This window comes from Nicrophorus vespilloides, unplaced genomic scaffold, assembly GCF_001412225.1.
Source record: "Nicrophorus vespilloides isolate i.1.1-1 unplaced genomic scaffold, Nicve_v1.0, whole genome shotgun sequence".
In the NCBI taxonomy this organism is placed as follows: Eukaryota; Metazoa; Arthropoda; class Insecta; order Coleoptera; family Silphidae; genus Nicrophorus; species Nicrophorus vespilloides.
Window position 1 is genome coordinate 1 of NW_017099521.1, and position 10,909 is coordinate 10,909.

General features: G+C 33.6%; 2 protein-coding genes across 2 annotated transcripts; one reads left to right on the forward strand and one right to left on the reverse strand.

The window, feature by feature from the left end:
• Positions 1-380: 380 nt before the first annotated feature.
• Positions 381-5,690, reverse strand: LOC108564649 (neuroendocrine convertase 1-like; the record flags this gene model as incomplete). The annotated part of the gene is given in 5 exon segments (XM_017923731.1): positions 381-719; positions 779-925; positions 986-1,141; positions 1,398-1,514; positions 5,513-5,690. Coding segments are annotated over 5 exon segments (930 nt in total), but the record flags the coding sequence as incomplete, so codon positions are not given.
• Positions 5,691-7,233: 1,543 nt separating this feature from the next.
• Positions 7,234-9,796, forward strand: LOC108564650 (putative aldehyde dehydrogenase family 7 member A1 homolog). Its single transcript, XM_017923732.1, has 6 exons — positions 7,234-7,321; positions 7,955-8,081; positions 8,134-8,350; positions 8,403-8,620; positions 8,681-9,466; positions 9,531-9,796. Exons 1-6 carry the CDS (start codon positions 7,251-7,253, stop codon positions 9,741-9,743), a joined length of 1,632 nt encoding a protein of 543 aa, XP_017779221.1. The 5' UTR covers positions 7,234-7,250; the 3' UTR covers positions 9,744-9,796.
• The last annotated feature ends 1,113 nt before the right edge of the window (positions 9,797-10,909 follow it).

Consider the following 10,909-nt stretch of genomic DNA (forward strand, 5'->3'; position numbering starts at 1 on the left):
GAAGATAGGTAACTATACCTCTCTAATTCCACGCTCCAAAGCTTCTCTCGACAATCTTCCAGATCCATCGACAGTTTTACCATTTAAGTCAATTGAATTTAGTTTAGTTGAAGTATAAGGAGAGTTAAGGTTAGGCTAATTGAGGTTAGGTTAGACTTTCTGGGTCAGATTATGAATTCAGTGAAGATAGGTAACTATACCTCTCATTCCACGCTCCAATGCTTCTCTCGACAATCTTGCAAATCCATCGACAGTTTTACCATTTAAGTCAATTGAATTTAGTTTAGTTGAAGTATTAGGCGAGTTAAGGTTAGGCTAATTGAGGTTAGGTTAGACTTTTTAGGTCAGATTATGAATTAAGAGAAGATAGGTAACTATACCTCTCTAATTCCACGCTCCAAAGCTTCTCTCGCCAATCTTCCAGGTCCATCCACAGTTTTACCATCATCGTTCGGGCCCCAACTTGCGCTATAAATATCCACTAAATCTTGAGCAAATCCCAAAGCGGTTCCTTCGATCCTATCGTTAACTAAACCGTCCAGCAGCTTAACACCACCGATCCTCGCATTGTAAGCTATACCCACACCGCATTTCCTGTTATCCGCCATCATAGCCACCTCACCTGCACACCTGGTACCATGACTATTCGCCCTAGACGGTTCGTATCTAGGCAACGGATCATCATCATCTTCGTTACAATCCCAACTTATGTCAGGGTCCTAAAACAAATGACTTTAGAAAAAAACAAAAACTATTGATAGTTGTCTTGGAAACGCACGTAATTGCGTTTCAGATCGTCATGGGTGTATTCGATGCCATCATCGAGTATGCTAATTCTGATGCCTTTTCCTGTAACCCCAAGTCTGTATAGTGGAAGCACGTTGAGGTCGAGTTTCGGTAAATCCGGTCGCGTTCTTGTATCTTGCTGTAAAATGCACGTGGGTTAATGTGTGAAAATGAAGGATTTAGTTTTTGGAGATCGTACCAAATACCATTCTTGAGACCAGAGTTCATCGTTGAAAGTTCTGTCGATTTTCGGAGGTCGAGATCTTCGGAAGTTCGCGTATGTTTTGCGCGGATCGTCCGGGTAGAAATCGCGTTTCTGTCTTTGCTTCGTCTCCTGATGATCAGCCCACAACACCTAAGAAATAAATTTATTAAACTTAATTAATGCTAAATCTATAGTTTATAAAAGTTTAAAAAATATTAAAACTTTTCTTAATTTGTATGTATAATTAATAATATTTAGAAGTCTATAGTTTTTGTTTTTTAGTTTTAAACAAATGATGAAATTAGTACGCCATGTTTATGTATAATAAACAAACAAAAAACAAATGAAAAAATGATTTGAAGACTAAGAAAAGTTGTTGTTTTGTTTGAAATAAATGATGGTTTACCCTATCATCATCAGCAAGCCTCCTGGATTTGTTGGCTCCTCGTTTGAGGTGTGTCGGATAGACGCCTTCGTGATCGTCTATGGGCAGGAGGATGTACGTATCGGCGAAGCCACGAACCTAAACAACGACAACAAAAAAAAATAACATTTTCCGCTCTGGAAATCGTAAAAACGTAAACTGAAAGAACAAAAAAAAGAAGGAAACATATGCGGGTTTAACACGAAGTGTGAATAAATGTAACGAGGGAAAACGGATGTAAAAAGAGAGAGAAAGAGAACCGTTACGTGTGGCATATGGGTGTAATGTTGTTGCCAGTAATACCAGGTGTTCCCCTAGTTCGATGATGAAGGGGGGTTCCCCTTCGTAACTAACGCATTGAGTGCACTCTATCTCTCTCGCGCTCGCATCTGCTTGCATCGCTCCGTCTTCGTCGGGCACGTGCCATGTTGATTTTCGATCTATAATTAAATTTTGACCAAACCGGGGGGGCGGCTGGAGCATCAAGTTCGTCGTCGTAGTCGTCTATTTTTAGGGGGTTGTTGGCTGTCGACCTCGTCGTGCTCCTGCTTTCCTGATACACGGCGTCCGTTTTCGCGCGCCGGCGACGCCCGGCGTCGTCCAAATCGATGGGGGAGTCGCGGACGGCGGCGCGACGCTCTGACGTCACGAAACGCCGCCGCCGTCGTCCGTCGTCGCTCTATCCGTGCAACGCACGTGCGCCGATCGCACGCGTCCCACATGTTCGTCGCACGTTTTCACATAAGCTTCTCTCCTACATACATAGAGCTACAACTAAATCCTACCTTTATCAACGTTAATTAAACTGACATTATTAACAGAACGCTCAAAGAAATGTTAAAATAAAACACGTATATATTGTATTTCCAATCAATTGATTTATGTAATTGTTACCTGAAGATTATAAAAATCCAAGAAATATTTTCTATTAATTTTAATGAGAATTGGACACAATTGAGTTTTAAAAATTATTTGTTTTAGTTGTGTCGGATTTTTCATAAAAGAAACGTTACTATTTTCTTTGCTTGTCATTCATTTTGTGTTGAGGTTATATCAATTTTTATTCAACTTTTATATAAAAAAAAGATTATCATATTTCATTGTGAAAACTTTGATATTTTCATACTGTTTTTTTTGTTATAAAAATTCAATAACTAATTTAGCAACTTTTGTATAAATTATAGTTTATAATTTTATCAAAGAATCAAAACTAAGTTGATTTCAATTAGTAATATAACGTTCTTTCTCTTAGTTGTGTCGGATTGTCATAAAAAAAACGTTACTATTTTCTTTGATTCTCTTTTATTTTGTGTTGAGGTTACGTCAATTTTTATTCAACTTTTATATAAACAAAGATTATCATATTTCATTATGAAAAGTTTGTTATTTCCACGACGATTTTTTTGTTATAAAAGTTCATTAAATAATTTAGCAAATTTTGTATAAACCATAACTTATAATTTTTTCTCATAATCAAAACTAAGTTGATTTTAATTTGTAATATAACGTTCTTTCTTTTAGTTATGTCGGATTGTCATGACAGAAACGTTACTATTTGATTGTCATTCATTTTGTGTTGAGGTTACGTCAATTTTTATACAACTTTTATATAAACAAAGATTATCATATTTCATTGTGAAAAGTTTGTTATTTCCACGACGATTTTTTTTGTTATAAAAGTTCATTAACTAATTTAGCAACTCTTGTATAAATCATAGTTTATAATTTTATCAGAGAATCAAAACTAAGTTGATTTCAATTTGTAATAAAACGTTCTTTCTTTTTGTTATGTCAGATTGTCATGAAAGAAACGTTACTATTTTCTTTGATTGTCAATCATTTTGTGTTGAGGTTATGTCAATTTTTATTGAGTTTTTATATAATAAAGATTAAATTGTGAAAATTTTGATATTTTTTGTTATAAAAATTCATTACCAAATTATAAAGTTAATGAAAATGGAAGTAAACAAAAATAAAGAGTAAATCCAGCCAATAAAAGTCAATTTAATTGAGAGAAACGAGCGAAAAGTCGACGGGTCGTCCATCAATATCAATACAACAAGTTACAAATCAATCAGATTAGTATTGAATTCTTAAGAAGTTAGCAGTTAAATTAAGTCTTAATTTGAATTTCATTAATCTTTATGTTTTATGATATTATTTCATGTTATTTTCCTGAAATTAACGATTAATTAAACAATTTCATTTGTTTCTATCACAGCCATATGCGTATAATGCACACGAAAAAAAACAATCACGTATCTGCCAAAGCTCAATTGATTTCGAACCGAATCAGTTAATCCACGATTCATGTTTGTTTTTTTTCTATGTGCACTATTGTACTTTTTGTTCTCTCTGTGTGTGCGATTATATTTGCGCTGCTTTCAGCCAGATAATGCCCGAAACGTGTGGAAACAGCCAAAAAAAAGACTGGATGAAAAATAATAAACGAAGAAGAAGAAAAAAAAGAGGGAAAACAAAGCGTGCGGGGGAGTAACAATGAATCAATCAATCAATATCTCTATATATATATATTGTTTTATGGGTCCACTTCATAAAAGCCTCAGAGCCATTGTTAATATATTTTCGCGTGTAATTTATGACGGTCTTTATCACAATCAATATTTATCCGATGTGATAATGAATGCGAAGAGTGGACTCGAAGGCACTCGAGTGAGTGGCATATGGCGTGCATACACGATGAAATTTCGATTCAATTAGATTTTTGCATTGATCCCTTTACATAATACATACAAAATATAGTCAAAAAGTTTAAATTAATACGTTTATAGTTCAATTTTTAAAATTTTGTAAAATTTTCATAAAAGAAACGTTACTACTTTGTTTCATCATCATTTAGTTTCTATTGAGGTTATGTCAATTCTCATTGAATATTCGTACAGACAAAATTATCAAAATTTATTATGAAAAGTTTGAAATGTTCATTACTTATAATACTTGTAAAAACGTATTTTCAAAATGAACAAAAAAAAACATTTTCAACAAATTGGTATTATTATAAACAATTGTGATGATTTAGTAATAATGATTGAAGCTTAAAAATATTATTAAAATGAATTATAGTGAACTGATTGAGAAAATTATTATAAATCTTAAATTAGTTAGGTTATGTTTCCAAATTTGTAAATTTTTCATAAAAAAATATTTATTTTTTGTGTCGGATTGTCTTGAAAGAAACGTTTCTGTTTCATTTGATTTTCATTCACTTTGTATTGAGGTTATGCCAAGTTTTATTTAACTATTACGTAGTAAAGATTTACAAATTTGATCGTGCTTAATTTGGCTTTTCCATGATGATGATTTATTGTTATAAAATTTTTAGTATCAAAATTATTACAAACTTCAGGTGTCATGAAAGAAACGTTACGATTTTTATTTTATCGTCATTTATATATTATTGAGGTTATGACAAATTTTATTTGTTATTTATTGTGTAAAGATTATATAATTTTATTGATGGAAAGTTTAATTTCTTAATGATGTTTCATAGTAAAAAATTATAATAATTATCAAAATCATGTAATAACCAAACGTTATTTAGAACTATGAATAAAGTTGGATAAAGTTGATCATAATATGAAATAGATTGTTGAAAATGTTATAAAATTAGAATATTAATAATACGAGTTAAAATTACAATCAAAAGTAAATAGATAATGGAATTTTTAATAAATTAAGAAATTTTTCAAAAAAAATGTCATAAAAGAAACGTTACTATTTTCTTTGAACGTCATTTGATTTGTGTTGAGGTTAAGTTGATTTTGATTTATTTTTCACTTAGTACAGATTATGTAATTGCTTCTTGATGAATTTGATATTTGAAATACAAATTTTTTCTTTAAAATTTAAGCTATTAAAAATTACTCAAAATAATTACATGAAAATCGATTTGAATTGTGTAGTGAAATTGAAATTGGGTAAAGTTTAATTTGAACTAATCAAGTTTTCGGTTCACATCGGAACCCGCATGTCTATTGGGAATTAGGGTCGAGGACCAAAGGCGTTTTGCAATTTGGACTGTACACATTTTTTCTTTCCATTCTCTTTGTGATATAGAGTTCAGTTCGAAAACTCACTTGACCCTCGTAAAGGAATCCCAATTCGTAGGCCAATCTTTGGGCCATCGACGGACCTCCGACGATCCTAACGACGATCTCATTTTCTTTTGTCCCACCGAGCACCTCTCCTCCGAAGACGAGCAGAGACACGCACAGATGAAGAGCGAACAACCGACCGGATTGGTTCATGACCAATTGCGAAAATAGTCGGATGGAAATTTAAGGATTTTCCCTCAGTATTTAAAACCTAGTCCATTTCCACCACCATTTCCACACATCTTTCTCTCTTTGTTTCACTCGTTGCAAACTCTTTTGTCCTCGTCGTCGTCACGCCTCCTCGACGCACGCTGGAAACACGACGGACGAATGAAAACAATCTGCTTTATCTCTGGGATCAACAAGAGGGATTAAGGATATTAGAGGAATCGCAAACATACGCGTGACGTGTTCGCAGGACTTGCAGGACGATCCTGCTGTATCATTCGTGCACTTTTCGACCTACATTTCGAAGCAATTAAGTCCTGATTCGGTTTAACCAAATCGGACAGTTTAATCGAACAAAACAGTGCACGTGCACACGCAAATACGATCTTTAGCATTTGTAACTCGCAGTGGACAACTTAGGTGGACGTATTTGAAATCTAAAAAGAACGGAAAACGCAATAATGTTTATATGAATCATTTTCGGAATAAATGTGAAATGTTGACTGATATTTGATTTTGATGAAATTTCACGTTATTACAATTTGAACCTATTTTCTTAAAAGAATCGAATATAAATATTTTAAATCAAGTTTATTAACTAATTATTACCTAAACTCATCTTTTTAACATATGAAAAGTTTATAATTTTCGTAATTTAAAAAAAGTTAACTAATCAGAAATCAATATTAATTGATGATGAAATTTCACGTTATTACAATTTGAACCTATTTTCTTAAAAAAATCGAATATAAATATTTCAAATCAAGTTTATTAACTAATTATTACCTAAAATCATCTTTTTAGAATTTTCTTAATTTCAAAAAACTTAACTAAGCAGAAATCAATACTAATTTATAATTTTGAAGAATTCTATTAATATCCTAATTAATTTTAACAAAAACCAATGTAAATTTGTTCACAAATTACTAATTATAGTTGCTACAAAAATTCTAGAGGTTTAAAAAGAAAACTTAACATTTCAAGATTTAGAAGAAAACTGAGAGAAAACCGAAAATTTTAGTTGATTATTGCATATAAATGTACTCAAAATAACAGATAAAACGTTTTAATCGAATGGAATTTTAATGGATTTGCAATAATAAGGGACAATTGCAAATTATGATTTTTTTTTTACTTTACGTTTACGTTTATTATAGTTGCTACAAAAATTCTAGAGGTTTAAAAAGAAAACTTAACATTTCAAGATTTAGAAGAAAACTGAGAGAAAACCGAAAATTTTAGTTGATTATTTCATATAAATGTACTCAAAATAACAGATAAAACGTTTTAATCCAATGGAATTTTAATGGATTTGCAATAACAAGGGACAATTGCAAATTATGATTTTTTTTTTTTACTTTATGATAAGAAGACATTCCAAAGCAATCAATCGTCTGCAGAAGATTCGTACTGAGAGAACGAAGAGCAAAAATAACGATTCGTTATCGTGTGTCAAAAAAATATGTATAATGAAAATAATAATGCAATTAGGAGTAACGATTGCAAACAACTTAATCAAACATTCGAACGAGTATAAATACACGAACATCGGATGCTGCAGATCATCACACCACTTCCACACGTCGTGAAGACGACAACAGGAGCAAAAAAAAAACCAATCGAGTAAGTTAAAATTTTAAATCCAAAACCAATGGTAAATTATGAATTTAACAGAGATATTTAAAGTTTAAATTTGATGAATTTGTTAAAAATTTAATGGTGATGTTAATATTCAATGATAAAAGCAAAAATAATTATGTTAGTGATGTTTTTTTTAATGGGGTTAAAAAATGATATTAGAAATCCATCAAATTGTTGTTAATTTAATGGTTAATGTTTAATGGTGAAGTAGCAAACAGTTTCGTTACGTAACGTATGGATATACGTCAGATAAACGGTCGAAGAGTTCAAACTTGCGACATCCGAAAGGTCAATTATTATGATAAGAAACGTTTGATCCAATTTTCTATTTTAAAACGCGCGGATTAAAAAGAATCACCTTGTGCTAATGAATTGTGCAGGTGTGTTTTAGTCTTTAGCGTTAATTGGGACGTGTTAATTGGTTAGATAAAGCTGCGAGAATGCGTTTTGTTCGTGGATGTTTTCTTTTTTTGTAAAATTGAAGCCGATGTTGATAAGCTGATAAGATTTGTTGGAAAGGCGCAATGTCGTCAGTGCTCGTCGACCTTCCGATTGATCAACTATGTCTCTGCTAGCGCTGCGCTCTCCCGTTAAACTCTTCACCTTGTCCAACAGATTCTTCACCAGAGCCATGTCTTCCGAATACCTCATCAACGACTCGAAGTATTCCTTCTTGAAGGAGTTGGGTTTGAGCGCCACCAACGGTGGAGTGTACGATGGAGCTTGGAAGGGATCCGGAGAGGTGAGTTTCGTTTTTTAATCAAGAGATGTTTAATTGTATGGTTTTTCTTCAGACTGTTAAGTCGATTTGTCCGAGCAACGGTAAAGTCATCGCTGAGGTGAAATATGGAAACACCTCTGATTACGATAGTTGCGTGAGGGCTTCGGAGAAGGCCTGGCAGGTTTGGGCCGATCTTCCGGCTCCGGCGAGAGGCGAAATCGTCAGGCAAATTGGTGATGCTCTGAGGCAGAAGTTGGTGCCTTTGGGAAAACTCGTTTCCATCGAAATGGGTAAACTCTCGTCTAAACGTTTCACTGCAATTAGTTAATTGGTAACTTGCAGGTAAGATCGTCCCTGAGGGTATCGGAGAAGTCCAAGAGTACGTCGACATCTGCGACTACGCCGTAGGCTTGTGCAGATCCTTGTCCGGTTCAATCATTCCTTCGGAGAGACCCGGACACGTCCTTCTGGAAAACTGGAATCCTCTGGGTGTCGTTGGAGTCATCTCTGCTTTCAACTTCCCGGTAGCCGTTTACGGTTGGAACAGCGCCATCGCCATGGTAATAACCTCAAAAAATCTTAAAGTAACCATGGAGATCATTTGATTGTTTGTTTATTAGGTGTGCGGAGATACCGTTTTGTGGAAGGGCTCTGAAACCACTCCCTTGGTTTCCGTAGCAACCACGAAGATCGTCGTTGATGTCTTGGAGAAGAATAATCTTCCAGGAGCTATTGCTACCCTTTGCAGCGGTCGCGCCGATGTTGGTAAAGCCATGGCTGCGGATCGCAGAATCAAACTTCTCTCATTCACTGGAAGCTGCGAAGTCGGTAATTTGGTTGGTGTCGAAGTGCAGAAGCGTTTCGGAAAGCACTTATTAGAATTGGGTGGAAACAATGCGCTCATCGTCGACGAAGACGCTGATCTTAACATGGCTGTACAAGCTGCAGTCTTCGCTTGCGTTGGAACCGCCGGTCAAAGGTGCACAACGACCAGAAGACTTATCCTCAACAAGAAGATTTCTAAGGAATTCTTGGACAGACTGAAGAAAGCCTACCAGCAGATCTTGGGAAGGATGGGCGACGCTTTGACCGAAGGTGTTTTAGTCGGACCTCTTCACAGCGAGGTTTCTGTTAACAAGTACAGGGATACCATTGAGCAGGTGAAGAAGGCTGGAGGTAAGATCGAATTCGGTGGTAAAGTCCTCGACGGTCCTGGTTTCTTTGTTGAACCAACAATCGTCACGGGATTACCGCACGACAGTCCGATCGTTCACAATGAATGCTTCGCTCCGATCGTCTACGTCTTGGAAGCTAATGATCTCAACGAAGCCGTCAGCTTCAACAACGAAGTCAATCAAGGTTTATCCTCCAGCTTGTTCACCACCAATCTTGGAAAAATCTTCGAAGTAATAACAACAACAACAAAAGTCTTAAAAACTTTATTTATTAATTATTATTCTTTCTTTGCAGTGGATCGGTCCAAAGGGCTCTGATTGTGGCATCGTCAACGTGAACATCCCGACGAACGGTGCAGAAATCGGCGGTGCTTTCGGTGGTGAGAAGCACACTGGCGGTGGAAGGGAATCCGGATCGGATGCTTGGAAGCAGTACATGAGGAGATCTACCATCACCATCAACCATTCCAAGAACTTGCCGCTCGCTCAAGGAATCAAATTCGAATGAGCAAAACAACAACAACAAAAACATTATATTGATATTTTCATAATAAAAAAAAACGCTTATGCTGAAAACTAATTTGATCTAAATTTCAAACTCACAAACTTTGTGTCCTATTTTTGCATAAATTTATAAAAAATTAACTTATAATTATAATTTAACATCAATTTCTAATTAGTAGGCAACCAAACATACTCCTACAGTTAATTATGAAAATATTTATTAATTAAAATAAAATTTGAAAAGCAAAATTTGAAAACTTTAACATTACAATTATTTCAATATTTCACATTTAACCAAATGTATATTAAACTTCGAAGTTTTAAAGTAAATTAGAAGGAAATTTCTGAAGTAACAAAACCTCTTTTATTAAAAGTTTAGTGAAACAAACTAACTAGATTTATTGTTATGGAAATGGCAATAAAAAAAATGTTTCTTCTATAGGCAACCAAATATACTTTAAGTCTATAACTATTATTTAAATAATTGGTGGAAGTGCCGGGTTTTGCAATCTAATAGAAACAAAGAAATCTTAATAATATCGTTTTTATTGCTCTTTATTTCATTACACTTAAATCCACTAAAAATGCAGAAATCATCGGTGCTAAAAGTAAAGCAACAACAGAAAAAATAATAAATAAATTTGTGTCCAGTTGTAAAATATTCTTGTTTATTTTCCTGATACATTTAAAATCATCGTTATTTTCACGAAACACGTCTTCTTTAACTGTTTTTCTTTTTCTCTCTTTTTCAATATTTTCAATGCGTTGTACAAACTTTGTTGTACAAAATTTAAAATTTAAAAAAAACGAAACGAAGTTATAAACTTTCGATAAATCTGATTATTATTGTTGCGCATTCAAAGAGAAAACCATATGTAAAATCATACAAAAAAAAAAACAACAAATATTTACGTGGATTATTAACAATGTAATAACATTCATAATATCAACTACTAACAGATCGTTCAACAAACGCACTAGAGGTGAGTGCTCATTAAATATTATCATTAAATATTATTATTCAAATATCATCAATCAATTATCATTATTATCGTTACAATACACATATTGTTGTCGCCTTCATTTATTTATTTACTTTCCCATCTTCATCATCATCATCGTCATTATTATTAGTATATATTTATTTTTTTTATATATATATAAATTATT

Excerpts from the sequence above, each read along its gene's own strand:
- LOC108564650 (XM_017923732.1), top strand. The coding sequence starts at position 7,251 with ATGCTGCAGATCATCACACCACTTCCACACGTCGTGAAGACGACAACA. Across the intron at positions 7,322-7,954 it reads GCAAAAAAAAAACCAATCGA|ATTCTTCACCAGAGCCATGT; the intron begins GTAAGTTAAAAT and ends CTTGTCCAACAG. Across the intron at positions 9,467-9,530 it reads ATCTTGGAAAAATCTTCGAA|TGGATCGGTCCAAAGGGCTC; the intron begins GTAATAACAACA and ends CTTTCTTTGCAG.